Source organism: Microcebus murinus, chromosome 6 (assembly GCF_040939455.1).
Source record: "Microcebus murinus isolate Inina chromosome 6, M.murinus_Inina_mat1.0, whole genome shotgun sequence".
NCBI lineage: Eukaryota > Metazoa > Chordata > Mammalia > Primates > Cheirogaleidae > Microcebus > Microcebus murinus.
Genome location: NC_134109.1, coordinates 1,225,591 through 1,243,338, shown reverse-complemented (window position 1 = coordinate 1,243,338; position 17,748 = coordinate 1,225,591). Strand labels below are relative to the sequence as shown.

General features: G+C 59.4%; 1 protein-coding gene and 1 gene segment (V, D, J or C); one reads left to right on the top strand and one right to left on the bottom strand.

Annotated features, from left to right (window-relative positions):
* The window catches only part of LOC105861104 (immunoglobulin heavy constant mu-like), a 701,862-nt gene that overhangs the window by 220,640 nt on the left and 463,474 nt on the right, over positions 1 to 17,748 (bottom strand).
* Positions 1,385 to 3,645, top strand: LOC142871408 (disintegrin and metalloproteinase domain-containing protein 21-like). Its single transcript, XM_076003639.1, has one exon. It carries the CDS (start codon positions 1,426 to 1,428, stop codon positions 3,643 to 3,645), a length of 2,220 nt encoding a protein of 739 aa, XP_075859754.1. The 5' UTR covers positions 1,385 to 1,425.

The window sequence follows — 17,748 nt, the reverse complement described above, 5'->3', positions numbered from 1 at the left end:
ACCTCAAACCCCTGGGCTCAAGCAATCCTCCCTCCTCGGCCTCCCAAGTGCTGGGACTACAGGCATGCGCCCCCACGCCTGGCTCAGGGATTGCTCTTGTAATGCTCGAGCCATGGCTATCGGTGTGCCCATCTCCCAGATATTGTCCGCTGTACTCTAGGTGGAGAGAAAGGCAAATCACGGTCATGCACAGCGATGTCCTTAGACTGCACTGAACCAAAGCTAAAGCAAACGCATTCCACGTTGACGGGTCGGCATTTTGATTCTATTTTCTGTGCAAGCAGTAGAGGGGAGGTGAGAATGTCCGACTGTCACAGTGTTAGAGGAGACACGAGCTGAATGTATGAGGACGCCGCAGTCACGGAAAGGCAGGACAGGAAGGTCTGCTGCGGGACGGCTGGGATTGGAAGACAAAGAGTGACACGCAGCAGCCACGGCGACGCTGCTGTGGGCACGGGAGTGCAAGCGCAGAGCCTGCGTCTGCAAACTGAAAGAGAAGAATTCACCGTGTGGAGCGCTGGCATCTTTCCTTGTGCTCATTACCTGGCAGCGAATGTTTTTCTCCCCCCATAAACAACCATGAAATGAGAGAAAGTATGTGAAATGTCTGTTCTCAGACACTGGGCACAAGTACAGGGTCCCCTGGGGTCTCCTGCTGGGGACTGCCCAGTGCCTGCGTCTGAGGGAAGTGCCCAAGCACCGCAGGAAGGCGAGGCGGGAGCCAGGCGCGGCGCCGCCGTCACTCTCGGGTCCTCACGGATGTTCTCGGAGCCTGCGGTGCAGTGCTGGGCAGACACCCACCCTGCTCCAAGTGCGGAGCTGGTGACCCTGAACCGAACCTCAGTGCAAAACCAAAGCATGAAACTGCTTCCAGAGACTTGACCTGCAAGCCCAATAAGACGTCGGAGTTCATAAGAATAAAAACATTCAACGCCCGAAAAGGTGACATGCACAGTCTACCTGCGCACACCGGGCAAGTGGGAGGTGTGACCCCTGCTACCGGGAAACGTTGACCTGCAGACACAGGCCAAGAAGGTGTTGCTGCGTGGGCAGCAGAATTCACAGGCGGCGACGTTGCTGAGGATGGGGCGGCTGTGTGTTGTGCACTCAGAGACGAGGGACAGGACTGCACGTGGTGAGTGGAGACGCAGCCTGCTCCCCTCCCCCTGCCCCTTCCAGGTGAGCCCTCACAGACAAGACCCCCTCCCCCTCCCGCCACCCAGCTGACAGCATGTCCTGGCCCACCACTGCCACGCCCTGTGACTGTTACTGTCCCCGGGTCGCCCAGGTAACCAGCCCGGGCGGGAGGCTGGGGCCTGAGGAGGCCCTTTGTTCCCTGTCAGAGCCTCCCTGGGGGGAAGTGGCCCCAGCAGCCGGTTCAGACCTGGCTTCCCTGAGGACACTCCGTCTCACCACTCTCTTTGCATGCATCCCCCGGAGCTGGGCCGTGAGGCCGGCAGGGGGCCAGGTGCCCTCAGGGTCTCCCTCGTGCTGCTCGGGCTCTGGGCACTCCTGGCTTCGGTCCAGGGCTCTCAGGGCCGTCCCTCCTGGCGCTATGTGTCCTCCGAGGTGGTGATTCCGAGGAAGGAGACACACCGTGGCAAAGGCTTCCAGGTGCCAGGCTGGCTCTCCTACAGCCTGCGTTTTGGGGGCCGGAGGCACGTCATCCACCTGCGGCCCAAGAAACTTCTTCAGCCCAGACACCTGCTGGTGATGACGCAGGATGACCAAGGAGCCTTGCAGATGGACTACCCCTACATCCCTACAGATTGCCACTACCTCGGCTACCTGGAGGAGATTCCTCTCTCCATGGTCACTGTTGACACGTGCTACGGGGGCCTGGACGGGGTCATGAAGCTGGATGACCTTGCCTATGAGATCAAGCCCCTCAAGGACTCCCGCAGCTTCGAACACGTTGTTTCCGAGATCGTGGCCGACCACAATGCGACAGGACCTATGTACAAACTGGGACTCAAGGAGGACGTGGACACCCTGTTCTCCGAGGTGAACCCCAGCGAGGCTCCCCGGAACTCTGCTTGGGGCTATGCAGCACATGTTTCCCGAGTCAGATCCCAAGTCCAGTTTTCCTTGTCCATGTATCGTGTATTCGGTAACATCACGAAGTGTACGGATTGGATAGTGTCGATGTCCAGTCTAGTCGACACCTTCCTTCATAGTATCGATTCAGGCTTCCTCCTTCATCTCATAACCATATATAGCCAGAGAGATCCAGCCGCCATGAATGACTTTAGGGTTCCAGGAAGCGAAATGCACAACTATTATGTAACAGAATTTTATAGGAAGTTAACTCTTGTTGGCTCCGTGCTGCTCATTAAAGAAGGGCCCACTGACAGCGAATGGGAACCCATGACGTATACCTTGTGCAACGAAAATAACCTGCTGTATACTGGCTATCTAGACAGACACTATTTCTTGATAGCTGTCATAGTGGCCCATAAAATTATGAGGAGTTACGGTTTTTATTATGATAGTCCAGGGTGTGGTTGTCTCAGAAGAACTTTCTGCGTAATGCAGAGACACCCTGGGCTGACGGATTCATTCAGTAACTGCTCCTATGTCCATTTCCAGCATATCGCTGTATCAGGGATAGGGAGATGTGTCTTCTACCCACATGCAGAGTCCCTTAATAGAAGCGTGGCAGAGGTTCGTTGTGGCAACTCCATAGTGGAGGAGACAGAGGAGTGTGACTGTGGCTCTCTGAAGCAGTGCTACACCAGCCAGTGCTGTCAAATGAACTGCAGGCTCACGTCCAGAAGCACTTGCCATGTAGGAGAATGCTGCACGAACTGCAGCTACTCTGCTCCTGGAACTCTCTGCAGACCTATCCTGAATATATGCGATCTTCCAGAGTACTGTACCGGGGGAGCCGCATCCTGCCCCACAAACACTTATATGCAAGACGGAACCCCATGCACCGAAGAGGGCTACTGCTACCAAGGGAATTGCACTGACCGCAGTGTGCACTGCAAGGAAATCTTTGGTATCGGTGCGGTGGACGGCCCCGAGCCCTGCTACGGCATAAACATAGGAAACATCCGATTCGGACATTGTTCCAGAATCTACCATGAGTTGGGGTTCACAGCTTGTGCTGCACAGGACAAGATGTGTGGGAGGCTGCAGTGCACCAATGTCACCCATCTTCCCCGACTTCAGGAACACGTTTCCTTCCATCAATCCGTCATATCAGGCTTCCAGTGCTTTGGGCTGGACTCGCACCGTGGGACGAAAACAACCGATGCTGGGCATGTGAAGACCGGCTCTATCTGTAGCCCTGGAAAGTTCTGTAATAACAGTGTGTGCAACGGGACTGTGACCGACCTGCATTACGACTGTGCCCCTCAGAAGTGCAATCGCCGAGGTGTTTGCAACAACAGAAGGAACTGCCACTGCCACGTGGGCTGGGACCCACCACAGTGCCAGAAACGTGGTTTTGGTGGGAGTGTAGACAGCGGACGCCCTCCAGGAAAAATGCGAGCAATTCAACAAAGTGAGGTGTCATTAGTCTATTTGAGACTGGCCTTTGGTCGTCTTTATATCTTGATAGCTGTATTGCTCTTTGGGGTGGCCACAGGTGCACGAACTGTTACGACTACCAAAGTTGAAGAAAAGACGATTACAGCCTGAGCCCACAAGAAACAAGCCTCCTGCCAAACCCTTGTAAAATTATAGGCACTATGGTCGGAACATCTAGGAAAGACAGTTGCTACAAGGGATGGCCACGCTCACGTCCACATGTCTTGCAGTCTGCAGGAGACTCAGGGGTCTTCTCACATCATAGGAGCAAGGGAGGCGTCGGCTTCTGTCACACGTTCTCTTTTTAGCTGGCTGGCGCTCACTCTGAAATAAAGCTTCAAAACCAGATGTTGGCGTCTTCTACCTCTTTTTATAGGCCGTTAGGAGCCCAAACTGAGCTTGAGCCTGTGACCAGGAGAGGTGACCTGAGTCAACTACTGGGTCCTGACCTGAGGTCACTGGTCCCAGAATTAATCGAAGTTGCCACCAGCTCCTTGAAGGGCACATCCCTGGCGTTTCTCCACAGTGTGCACCTGAGCAATGAGCTTTTCCTCATTCTCCAGGTAATCTGTCCTTCTAAAACCCAAAGTGGGTTTAGGCCAATCCAGGGCTGCTCCCTGCCAAAGCTGCCTGTTCCTCACTGGGGTGGCTGTGGGCTTTGGGGTGAGGGGCACGTGGGCCCAGACACCCCACTGAGCAAGAGCTGTGCCCTCCTGGAGCCCACATTCTCCTGGCGGGAAACTGAGATTGTGGGGCTGAACGGTGCATCCAAGGAAGTTCAGTCAGAAAAATAAATAGGCAGAAGTGCCCAGCAGGGTCTGTGGCATTGAGCGGGAGTTCCGTGAACGTCCGTTCCTCCCTCCCTTCCTCACGCCCCATTTCAGTGACGTGAGAATGCAGGTACACTGAGTCACTTGCAACGAATAACAGAAGCCAGGCTTTCAGAAGAGTAGGCAGATGCCCCGTGTATCCAAATACATTAAAAATTATTTCATAAAATAAAGTGCAATTTATGAAAATAATTGCATCAGTAAATAAATTATTTTTATATTAAAATTTTAAATGATATCTGTTTTTTTCATTGCGATGAAGACACATCATTTAAAATTTTTTTCCGAATCATTAAAATTTTTATTAAAGGAAAACAAAGCTAGACGTTTAGCACATCGTTTAAAATTTAAAAGACAAAGCCCACAAACCTAAGAAATTGCACTCCCCATTCCCCGCTCAGAAAACGGCTAGTCTACAGTGAGACTGATTTCAGCCTTTCTGTGAACACATGCACAGTTAACACTGTACTTCTTTTGTACGCTGTTTAGAGACCTCCCACCGCTTCTCCAACACACCCTGCTGTCCCGTCTTCCACCCTTCTCCTAAACCCCATCCAGCCCACATTTCAGATGCTGCTGCTCCACTCCTGTGCCTCTCTCGGCGTGTTTCCTCGCTTCCTGAGAGAATGGGAATGGGACACTGAAAAGTGAGCCCAGGGAATAAGGTGTGCAGGCCTGCCCCGTCCTGGGGCCGTGGCCCTGTGTACCCAGCACCACCCCTGCCAGCTGAACACACCTTCCCCGCAGCCCAGCAGCCCTGGCGTGGGGCCCGGGGCGCCTCCCTCCGGCATTGTGGCCCCGAGGGGCCCCGGACCCCCACCTGCTGCCCCAAAGAGCCCCAGCGCACGGCGTCCCCACCCCATGCCAGGGCCTGCGCCGCTGTCCCCTCCCCACACCTCACGCAGGCGGGGCCGCAGGGACACTGCTCAGGGGCAGAGGTGCAGAGGGAAGGGAGGCGAAGATGGCTTCTGTTGAAGAAGTATTACAGGTATGTGGAGCGTCAATAGCCGACGCTGTGTAAACCTTAAGGGTGACGCGTAGTTTAACAAAGCAGAACTAATACAATTCACACTGAAGTCAGGTAAACACAACGCAGAACACCAAAAACACCAGTCAGCACTTCACCCAAACAAACCAAGCCCCGTTAATCTCCGGGAATGGTGTTTGGAGGACGTCCACACCCTGGTCCACGAGGTCTGCGCACGGCGGCACCTGCGGTCAGGACTGTCCTCCTGCCTCGCCTGTCCTCTCCCGCACACTGGGTGAGCTGCGTAGGCCGGGTCGCAGGCTGTGCAGGGTCTCTCAGCCCGAGGGCGTGGAGCAGCACCGCTGTGCCCAGGGTGCTGGCGTGCACGCAGCGGCCACCTGAGCAGGTGGGGACGCCCACCTGTGGGTGGGAAGACTGCACCGGAGGGGTTCCCTGCGGACGGGGCGGAGAGAGGGCCAGCGGCCAGGCTCCGGGCTCCGGGCTCCGGGCTCAGGGTTCCGGGCTCTGGGCTCCAGGCTCCGGACAGGGTCCTGGCCGGGAATGACCGGACCGACCAGGGCGTGAGGCCAGGCTACAGTCTGTGCCCCTCAGGGCTCAAGGCCACGGGGCCGTCCTGGTTCTCCAATGCGCAGCCTGAAGTACCGAGGCTCCCTTCCCTGTCCCCCTCTGGCGGGGACGAGCCCAGCCCCAGCGCCTGCACACCCCACGTGCTCCCGCTGCGCCCCTGCGCCCTGCGCATCTCTCCTGGGCACCGTCCACCAGGGCAGCCGCCTTCTCCTCTGCTTTGCCTGATCTGCTGTGAACCCACCTGCTGCGACTGCTGTTCCGAGTCCCGTCGGATTTCTATGTTAGGGATTCTGATATTCCATCACACAGCTGTTCTCTTCATCATAAATGTCTCATTTCATGCTCCGTGATTTCAGGCTCAGGACCTGCTCAGCTGAGGGCCCTTCCCGCTCTGTTTTCCTCTCCTTGCGTTCCTGTGCGTGGTCTCACAGCCTGTCTCCTGCTGTGACTGATAGTCTCCTCTCCTCTCCCCTCCTCTCCTCTCCTCTCCTCTCCTCTCCTCTCCTCTCCTCTCCTCTCCTCTCCTCTCCTCTCCTCTCCTCTCCTCTCCCCTCCCCTCCCCTCCCCTCCCCTCCCCTCCCCTCCCCTCCCCTCCCCTCCCCTCCTCTCCTCTCCCCTCCCCTCCTCTCCTCTCCTGCCCTCTCCTCTCGTCTGAGGAGAAGGAGAGAGGAGTTTGGTGAATTTGCTGGCAGATGAGGAGGACAGAGACTCCCGTCTGAAATGCCGTCGTCCCAGCGATGAGAAGAAATGCAGAGAATTGAAGGGAGGCCCTGCTGCTCCGGGCCACAGCTCTTCCGGGCCGCTGACGGTTCTGGGGGTTCCTCCGACGCACAGCGGCCCTCGGCGCTGTGTGCCCAGGGAGGGCGCTGCCAGCACCCGCGACCCTCAGGTCACCAAGTCCACCGGGTCCGGTCCTGGAGACACGGGTCACCAGCTTCCCACTGAAGGGTCCACGCGAGGAAGTTCACGGGTGACCACAGGACATCGTGCCGTGGCTCCGGGTGCAGGTGGCAGGAAGCAAAGATTCCCCCGGGGGGCAGTGCCACGGAGTAGCCAAACACGGTGCTACCTGGAGCTGTCGCGCCGTCTCTGCCGCTGTCTGTCCATGGCGTCCAGCAGCAGCACGTATGAGGCATCGGGGTGCTGGCGCCTTGGCCTCGAGTCCCAGCCAGAGATTGGGGGACCCTCTCTGAGCACACAGCCTCTGTGCAGGCGCCGTCTCTCTCTCTGCCTCTCTCCCCGCCTCCCCAGAACGTGCAGCACCCAGCCGCGGCCCAGCCCCAGGGCCCTGTCCCAGCAACCTGGCAAGGAGCTCTAGCTGGGTCTGCACATGCTGCCAGGACAGAATCCACTGGGCACTCGGCGGGGCCTCAGGGCCGAGGCCTCCTTCCGGCCGCTTGCTGGGCTGACACAAGGGCAGCCTGGGACACGGCGACGCCCCCCCGTAACTGGACTCCGTGGGGTGGTCTCGGATCTCTGCCAGTGTCTACAGGCCTCCCCCAGGGCCACCCTGGACGTCCCAGGCCTCCAGGCCCTGCCGCCCCGCCCAGCAGTGGGATTGGGGCAGGGCTGCGTCCCTGTGGTACACAGCGGGGTACCTATCGGACCACAGCACCACAGAGCCCATCAAACACTGTGCCTGGCAGGGTGGCCACAGCCCTCTCCCCCGGCGCCACCCCAGGACTGTGCTCGGGGCCTCAGCTCCAGGCGTGCGGCGGTCACGGGCAGCGCAGCTGCGACCCACCGTGCGGAGCAGCAGCCACGGCAGAGAGCAGGACCCTCCCCACCGCCCCCCACAGGGCCGGGTCCCCACCCAGGCCGCTGCCCGTGAAGCCCACAGTGGACCGGGCATCGGGGAAAGGCACCCCACTTGTCACCACTCGTCAGAGGGCCACGCCCCTTTGGAACACAGGTGGGACCACGCGTGGGTGAGGAGGGGCGGGCGCCTGCCCATGTGTCCTGGGTCCTTTCCAAACAGAAGACGCTCCTGGGATGGGCAGGGCTGGCCACGGCTCCCAGCACCCAGCCTCCTGTGAGTCCTGCCTGTCCCCACCTCACCAGGGGAAGCCAGCCGAGAACCCCGAGCCACACCAAGTCAAAGAACCTTCCAGAAACCCTGTCTGCCTGCCCTCGGGCCGGCCCTCATGGAGATCGCTGTGGGACGTGGATCTGCATCAGGACGGCAACGGTGGACAAGCTCGGCCGCTCACGGCCGGATCGGCTCCTCCCAGACTCGGGAAAGGGGTCCTCAGGCTGCCTGGGTCTGCCCCAGGGCAGCTTTCTGGGGAGGCTGGGCTCCAGCCCTGCACAAGGACGTCACCAGACCAGCTCCGTGTCAGGGGACCCGGACGCCCGGCCCGGCCCGGCCCTCATGGGAGAGGCCCCCACACTCAGGGCTGTTTGTGAAGGGCCACCCCACCGTGTGGGTACGGCTACTACCACGGTGACAGGCCCCCCGGCAAATACCTGGCTGCCCACTCGGGGCTCGGCACCTCCACCGGAGCCCCAGGGTCTGAGCACAGCCAGCTTCGCCCACGGGCTCCAGCCTGCACAGCGTCTCCCGCCCACTGGGACTCAGCAGGGCTCTGGGTGGCCACACTGACCCCACGGCCACCCCTGCCTCTGCCCCAACAGCCGCCTACACTGCCAGCACCGCCGGAGGGCGCGCCCTTGTTCCCAGCACCGCCTCCCGAAGGCCTAGGCCCTCATCCTGGCGAGAGTCCGGGAGGCAGCGGCCCCCGAGCCCCAACAGGCAGGACTGCCAGAGACCTTCCCCGCTGGGAGAGGACCCAGACCCTCCGGGCCTCGGGGGCAGCCCCCTCAGCCGCCACTCGGGAAATGCCTGCTCGAGTCACCCCACCTGACACCCCAAGGCAAAGACGTCTTCACCGAGCCCCAGCCCTCTGACGCCTTGGAGCGGGACCCCAGTCTCTCAAGCAGGAGGAGCCCAGGTCTGCCTGGGGCTTGCTGGAGCTGGGCGCGCTCAGCTGCGTAGGAGCTCACCGGCCCGATGAGCAGGACGGCAGAGTTCCTGGGAGGAGGCAGCGGTGCATCCCAGCCCGACCCTGACCTCCGGCTCGTCCTGCTCCTCCCTGTCCCCAAGCCCCAGGAGGCCGCAGGGACCTGTCTCCAGGAGAGACCTTGCACAGTAGGGGCCCCGTGGGCTTCTGGACCTCGCTGACTCCCGGAAGCTCCTCCTGCGGCCCCCGCCCAACCCAGGGGCAGTTATTGTCACGGAGCCTCAGGGTGTGGTCCACATAACTACGGGGACCACAGTGGGTCCGCCCATAGCAGCATCCTGTTTGGACTGACGCCCCACTCTGTGGCCCAGGTCCAGCCTTCACCCATAAGTCTGGGGTCCTTCCAGCTGCTGCTCCATGACCTCTGGGCCTCTGGGTCTGTGCTCCCCACAGGTGGATGTCTGTGCTCCGGAGCAGGGATGATGGACACTGAGCCCAAAGGCTGCTGGGGATGGGTCCTGTCCAGGCCTGGCTGGAGGGGCACTGCAGGGCTGGGGGAGATGGACTCCAGAGGACACCGGCCACTTGGGCACCAGAGCTGAGAGGCCACCGAGCCCAGCAGAGGCGTCAGAGTGGCCCAGCCAGGACTCGGAATCGTACCCTGATCCACTGTCCAGACCCATGGTCCCAACTCACCACCAAGACCCTCGGCCCAGACTCACTGACCAGACCCTCCGCCCAGACCCACCCCCCAGACCCACGGCCCAGATAGACCGCCCAGACCCTCTGTCCAGACCCACCTCCCAGACCCACGGCCCAGACCCGCCGCCCAGACCGGCCCGTGTCCCCAACGGCAGCAGGCACAGAAGCACCCAAGTTGTGCCCCAAGGGCCTTGCCTGCAAGAGCTCATCGTCCTCCCATTAGCCCTCCAACGTGGCTGCGTCAGCACTGCTGCACCGTGGGGAAACTGAGGCAGGGAACAGACCCAGTGGCTGTTGCAAGCAACTTCTTGCTTGCAACAAGCTACAGGAACCACCCCAGTGTACCTGATGCTGAGCCAGCAGCCTGCAGAACCCAACCCCTCTGCCCGGGGATGTCCTTCTCCCAGCCCCACAGACAGCTCAGCCTCCCAGGGCTCACCCCTCCCAGGAAGGCGGGGGCTGGGCCTAGCCGAGGGTTGAGCAGTCGGGCCGGGAGACAGGCCTTGTTCTTGGGCCCTGTCACTGGTCTGCTGGGCTAGCAGCTCCCACGTGACGTGGCACTTGCTCAGAACTGCGCTGCCCCCGCTGCCTGGGTCCCGCCGTCCTCCCCTGCCCTCCCCCGTCCACAACAGGGGCAGCCTGAGCGGGTCCTGGACAGGAGATGGGCCTGCCCCACCGAGACAGAGCCAGGCGGGACCCCGGCAGGCCTACATCCAGGCCGCCCTGCCTAGAGAGCCTGAGGGAGCCAGGGGGCCTCGCCAGGGGGGACGGGCCCAACCCTGCAGGCCAAAGTGGAATTTGTGCAGGCCTCAGCTACCGTGGGTATTATGGTACCTGGGGCTCACAGTGCCACAAGCCACACCTAAAACGTCCCCTGCAGCAGCCAGGGCGCAGGCAGGCTCAGACGCAGGGCCCACGGCTGCTGGACCAGCCTGCCCACCCTGAGACGCCAGCCAGCAGCCCCAGCCCCGCGCCAGCCTTTCTCCCGATTCGCACCCAGTGGCCGGACGCCGCTCGGTGTCCCGGGTGATGGTGGGACAGGGAGGGTCGGGACACTGTCCTGCGCCTGTCTTGGCTCTGGAACCCCTGCCACCGCCACCTGGGCCAGGGGCCACGGGATGACCCCACACGTCCAGGGCCGACTCCAGCAGCAGACGGAGGCCCAGAGGCTGGCGGTTGCGATTGGAATCAGCCCACGCGACCACCAGGACCAGAGTGCCCCGTCCCCGTCCCTTGCCCATGGCCAGCCTCGGGGAGCTCCTGGGGAGAGATCAGGGTCTGGAGGCAGCACTGCGGCCCCAGCTCAACCGTGTCCAGCCCCTCCAGAAGGTGGCCCCGGGGCCACACAGACCTTGGCGGCCAGGAGGCGGCCAGACATCTGCCAGGCCCGGAGCCCAGAGACCCAGGCTGACGCGGCACCGTGAGGACCCCCAGGAGGAGACCCGAGCCCCCTACTGTGTGCACCGAGCCACCAACCAGCCCCAAAGACCCCACCCTCCCTCCCCACTCCCCTCTGGGGCCTCAGTCCCGGATCTGGGGACTGGGCCACCTCTGCCCCGCCAGGCAGCCAGGGCCCTGGACCACACCGAGTCCACAGCGGGAGCCCTGGTGGCTGGAGCCCATGGTGGAGCAGAGCAGGTGGGTCTGGGCTGGGGCCGGCTCCCCCCACCGGCCTGCACACCCCCATCGCCCACCCTAAGCCTGTGTCCAGGAGGATCTGGAGTCTCCAGGGTGGGGCCCTGGTCTCAGTCACTCGCTCCCTGAGTGAAGGGGCCTGGCTCCAGGGCCCCGTGGCCAGCGCTGGTCCCAGGTGAGGACAATTGGCCCCAGTGCGGCCCTGACCTAGAACCCAGGCTCCTGTGGCCCTGTTACCCTCCTCCCCATGGGAGGCCTGTGGCTCGGCCACACCAGGGTCCCGGCCCAGCCGGACGCTGCCCCCCTGCAGGCACCACGGCTGGCAGGAAGCAGATAAGCCCCAGGCCAGCCGGGCTCTCAGAGCCGGGAGTGCCCTCCCCCCCCCCGTCCTCCACCCACAGTGGCCACAGGGCGGGGGTCCAAGCGCAGCTCAGCACACGGCCCTCGCCCCACACGGCTTCCGCTGCTCTGCCTGGGCTTCCGCAGCAGGACCTGTCTTCCGTCCTGCGCCCGCCCCACCGCCCTCCTCCTCCCATCCATCAGGCAGACACGCAGAGCGCCCGGTGCAGCCCTGTCCTGGGCACGGGTCCCCTGCCCACCCCTGAGCGCAGCCACGGTGCACTGGGCGGGGGGCACGGCCAGCCTCGGCCCCACCACGGGACAGGTCTACGCAAGCCAGTGTTGGCCCGAAATCCAGAGTGAAGATGGCAGATAGGCCTCGAACCAATGTCCCAGATATGTCTCTAAATGCCCAGAAAAAGTCCCAGAACAGTCAGCAACACATTTTATTAAAGTTGTCCAAATTCAAAATAGGTGAAGTGAGAAACAAAATAGGTGAAGTCCCGACACCCGGCCGGACGCCCACGCCCCGTCTGCTCCTGTTGCCCTCTGCAGAGCGCTCATTTGTTTCCAGCTGCCCCGTCCCCTCCCCGTCAGGACAGCGCCCTCTGCAGGAGCGCCGCGTGTCCGCCTTCACGCTGCTCGGCACACGGCAGGTGCTCGAGGAGGATTTGCCACCTGAATGAACCGTCCGCTTTGGGAGCGGCCTTTCGTGGTGATTTGTGGCGTTTAACAATTTTCATGTGTTTTATTGGTTATTTGTGTTCTCAGCTCACTGGAAATGATCGACTCTTCCCCACCTTCCACTAAAACCTTCTCCTTCAATGTCAGGTTTCTCTCGTCCGTGGTGTTTTTCCAACATTCATTTACTTGGACTCTGTGATGGTTTATTTTAGGTGTTAACCGGGTGAAGCCATGGTACATGGATATTTGGCCAAACACTAGAATAGACAGTGAAGATAGTTTTTTGAGGTGCTTGACATTTACATCAGTAGACTTTGAGTAGGGCAGATCACCTTCCATCATGTGGGTGGGCCTTGTCCAATTAGTTGAAGGCTTTAAGAGAAAACAGACTGTGGTTCCCCAGGGCAGAGGAAATTCTGCCAGAGAATAAACTTTGGACAGGACTGGCAGCATCAACTCTAATCTGGGTCTCCAGCCTGCCGGCTTGCTCTTCAGACTGAATTTTCATCTCCATGGCTGTGTGAGCCAACTCCTGAAAATCTCTCATCTCTATTTCTGTCCATATCCATATCCTCCATCCTCATCAACCTGTCTGTCTGCATCAACCTCTACGTCTAATGTGCACATATATCTTCACGTACATCTACATCAACCTCCATATCTACATCTGCATCTGCCTCTACTTCTACATCGACATCTGCATCTGCATCTATAGCTACATCTGATTCTGTATCTGCATCTACATCTACTTCTACATCTATATCTGCATCTACATCTGCATCTACATGTGATTCTGCATCTGCATCTACATCTGCTTCTACATCTGCATCTGCATCTACATCTACATCTGCATCTACTTCTACATCTATATCTACATCTGCATCTACATCTGCATCTACATGTGATTCTGCATCTGCATCTACATCTACTTCCACATCTGCATCTGCATCTACATCTACATCTACATGTGATTCTGCATCTGCATCTACATCTGCATCTACATCTACATCTGCTTCTACATCTGCATCTGCATCTACATCTGCTTCTACATCTGCATCTGCATCTACATCTACATGTGATTCTGCATCTGCATCTACATCTGCTTCTACATCTGCATCTGCATCTACATCTACATGTGATTCTGCATCTGCATCTACATCTGCATCTACATCTACATCTGCTTCTACATCTGCATCTGCATCTACATCTGCTTCTACATCTGCATCTGCATCTACATCTGCTTCTACATCTGCATCTGCATCTACATCTGCATCTACTTCTACATCTATATCTACATCTGCATCTACATCTGTATCTACATTTGATTCTGCATCTGCATCTACATCTACTTCTACATCTGCATCTACATCTACATCTGCATCTACTTCTACATCTATATCTGCATCTGCATCTACTACTTCTACATCTACATCTGTATCTACACTTGCATCTGCATCTACATCTGTATCTACATCTGATTCTGTATCTGCATCTACATCTACATCTGCATCTACATTTTCATATGCATCTGCATCTCCTACATCTACATCTGCATCTACATTTGTATCTGCCTCTACTTCTACTACATCTGCATCTACATCTGCATCTATCTACATCTGCATCTGCATCTATTTCTACATTTATATCTACATTTGCATCTGCATCTACATCTACATCAACTTCTGTGTCTGCATCTACATCTATGTTCACATCTATGGATTCCTACATATCCTGTTGGTTCTGTTTCTCAGGAGAATCCTGACTAAACAAACTCTTTTTGCTGTTAGATTCTTTGGTTGTTCTCTCTCCTATAGTGTTTATTTTTTATGTTGGTTTTGTCCTTAGAGAAATTTCATTTCATTGTTCTTTGGGCAAACCTCTCAATCCTACTTTTTAGTGTTCCTGGCCTTGGAGTCACTGTCACAAAACACATATTCACCCCAGGAGAATGTAGGTATTTTCCGATAATTTCTTCGTGTCTGCTTATTTGTATCAATGCTGGGCTTTAATTTGCTTTCTTTCCTTACAATGATAGCAGAAATCTGTCTCTTTCCCCGTTCACTCCCCCAGTTCTCTTTGAGGTCTTGCCCCGACCAGTGTGCCTGTCAGAGTAAACCTGGCAAGCGCAGACCCAGCCGTGGCCCAGCACGGCCTGTGGGGCGGGAGACCGGCCTGACTTCTGCCCAAGTCCAGGTCCCGCGAGGCCTCAGTCCACGTGTCTGGGGCAAAATCCCCGAGCGAGAGGGGACCGCCGGCCCCTGGCAGGGGCTGGTGGTGAACCCCACAAGGTCACACCACACTTGTCTGGCCCCTGATTTAGGTGCGGGGAGCTGTGTCCTGTTTGTAGCCAGCTGGAAACAGATGTTCGTGCCCGGAGGTGCCGTGGCTGCGGTGGCACGGGTGAGCTGCGGAGCGAGCAGGCCCAGGGCCCGGCCACATGTCACGGGAGCTGAGTTACCGCTGTGGCTCGGTGCCGCGAGAGGCGCAGCACGCGGTCACATGAAGGGCCCGGGCCCCTGGGGCATCACATGCCTGCGGCTTGTGCCCTGCCGTCTGGCAGGAATCACTGCCATTCATGTCGCAGGAAAGGGGGCGTCACGCCAGAAGGCAGCTCCCTGGACTCTGTGCTGCAGAGGCGGTGATGGTGCGGGAAGCACAAGCGGTGAGGCCGAGACAGGCAGGCCTGCAGACGTGTCGGGCAATGCACCAGCTGTGCCTGCCGAGCCCCGGCACTGGACAGATGTCCCGGCGAGGAGCTTTTTGGGGACCACGCACATCACGTCGTGCGTTTGAGGTCACTTTATAAGTACGTTTCCCAGACAGAGAAAGGTCACATGCAGACCCTCTGGACCAAACAGGCACCCGCCATCCCCGGGAGCCCCTGGGTCCTGGCTTCAGAGCCCAACAGCCCTTCCCGCCTCCCTGGGGCCTGCGGGGGGGGGCGTCTCCCGAGCAGCCTGGAGGTGTGGCCAGGTCACAGGCCCAGCGCAGCTCCCTGCCTGGCCACCACGGAGGAGGCCGGACTGGGCTTGGGCGGGTCAGCAGGGTCAGGCCCCAGAGAGTGTTGATTTGCTCTCGGTATGCCGGGTCGCACCGGTGCTCTGAGGGCTGGCCGGGTGGGCTGCGGAGGGACCCTGACGGGTGCGCGCCGGGCTGCGAGGAAGCCTGGGCGGCAGACCGGGAGGCTTCTGTGTGGAGGCGGCATTGGCGGCCTGCGCTGGGGGTTGGCATGGCCCGGCGCTGGGGCCATGGGACACAGGAGAAATCCGGGCCCTGGGAGCCCCCTTTCCAGGGTGGAGACAGGCACCCGCCGCAGCAGGATGCGGCTGGAGGGGCGAGGAAGAGAACTCAAGCCATGGGCGGGCGGCCGTCAGTAAGGGCAGTGGGGTGGGCTCCCAGCACAGCCTTGGGGCCGAGGGAGGGGACTGGCAAGGGGAAGGGTCGCAGCCAGGCCAGGTACCCTCAGACCCCCGGGTCCTTTTGCAGGGGTGGGGCGTGGAAGTGCACAGGGTGGGCAGGGCGGGGCCGCTGAGTCCCTGGGTCTGAGCACAGGGGTCCTCGGGGCTGTAAGAGCCCAGTGGGGATCCCAGGCGCTGCTGGGGAGGATGCGGAGGACAGGTGGGCAGGTGGGCAGGTGGGCTGGGTCCCTGGGTAGGCCTCGCCACGGTCTGGAACCCACACCCCTGGCTGGGCAAGCCGTGTGGGAAGTGGCGGCTTTCAGGCACATTTGTGAAGGCAGAGCCAGGGAGTGCGCTGACAGACGGCCTGGGTGGGGACAGAGGGGTCGGGTTCCACAGGGCCTTGTTCTCTGCAAGGACGGGGCACCTTAGACTTGGGGAGGGGCCTCTACGTGTGAGTCTCCTGTGGCTGCCTTAAGGAGGACCGCAACTTACCCAGACCAGGACTTGCCCAGACCAGGACTTGCCCAGACCAGGACTTGCCCAGACCAGGACTTGCCCAGGCCAGGACTTGCCCAGACCAGGACTTGCCCAGACCAGGACTTGCCCAGACCAGGACTTGCCCAGGCCAGGACTTGCCCAGGCCAGGACTTGCCCAGGCCAGGACTTGCCCAGACCAGGACTTGCCCAGACCAGGACTTGCCCAGACCAGGATTTGCCCAGACCAGGACTTGCCCAGGCCAGGACTTGCCCAGACCAGGACTTGCCCAGGCCAGGACTTGCCCAGGCCAGGACTTACCCAGACCAGGACTTGCCCAGGCCAGGACTTGCCCAGACCAGGACTTGCCCAGACCAGGACTTGCCCAGACCAGGACTTGCCCAGGCCAGGACTTGCCCAGGCCAGGACTTGCCCAGACCAGGACTTGCCCAGACCAGGACTTGCCCAGGCCAGGACTTGCCCAGACCAGGACTTGCCCAGGCCAGGACTTGCCCAGGCCAGGACTTGCCCAGGCCAGGACTTGCCCAGACCAGGACTTGCCCAGGCCAGGACTTGCCCAGACCAGGACTTGCCCAGGCCAGGACTTGCCCAGACCAGGACTTGCCCAGACCAGGACTTGCCCAGGCCAGGATTTGCCCAGACCAGGATTTGCCCAGGCCAGGATTTGCCGCACTAGGACTTGCCCAGGACAGGACTTGACCAGACCAGAACTTGTCCAGGTCAGGACTTGCCCAGACCAGGACTGGCCCAGACCAGGATTTACCCAGACCAGGACTTACCCAGGCCAGGACTTACACAAACCACGACTTGCCTAGGCCAGGACTTGCCCAGACCAGGACTTGCTCAGAACAAGACTTGCCCAGACAAGGTCTTGCCCAGGACAGGAGTTGCCCAGAACACAACTTACCCAGACTAAGACTTGCACAGACCAGGACTTGTTTAGACCAAGACTTGCCCAGATAATGCCTTCCCCAGACCATGACTTGTTCAGACCAGGACTTGCCCAGACCAGGACTTGCCCAGAACAAGACTTGCCCAGACAAGGCCTTGCCCAGGACAGGACTTGCCCAGAACACAACTTACCCAGAGTAAGACTTGCACAGACCAGGACTTGTTTAGACCAAGACTTGCCAAGATAATGCCTTCCCAAGACCACGACTTGCCCAGATCAGGACTTGCCCAGAACAAGACTTGCCCAGACAAGGCCTTGCTCAGACCAGGACTTGCCCAGACCAGGACTTACCCAAACCACGACTTACACAGAACAAGACTTGCCCATACCAGGACTTGCACAGGCCAGGACTTGCTCAGACCAGGAATTGTCCAGACCAGGACTTACCCAAACCACGACTTACACAGACCAAGACTTGCCCATACCAGGACTTGCTCACACAGGACTTGCCCAGGCCAGGACTTGCTCAGACCAGGAATTGTCCAGACCAAGACTTGCCCATACCAGGGCTTGCTCACACAGGACTTGCCCAGGCCAGGACTTGCTCAGACCAGGAATTGTCCAGACCAAGACTTGCCCATACCAGGACTTGCTCACACAGGACTTGCACAGGCCAAGACTTGCTCAGACCAGGAATTGTCCAGACCAAGACTTGCCCAT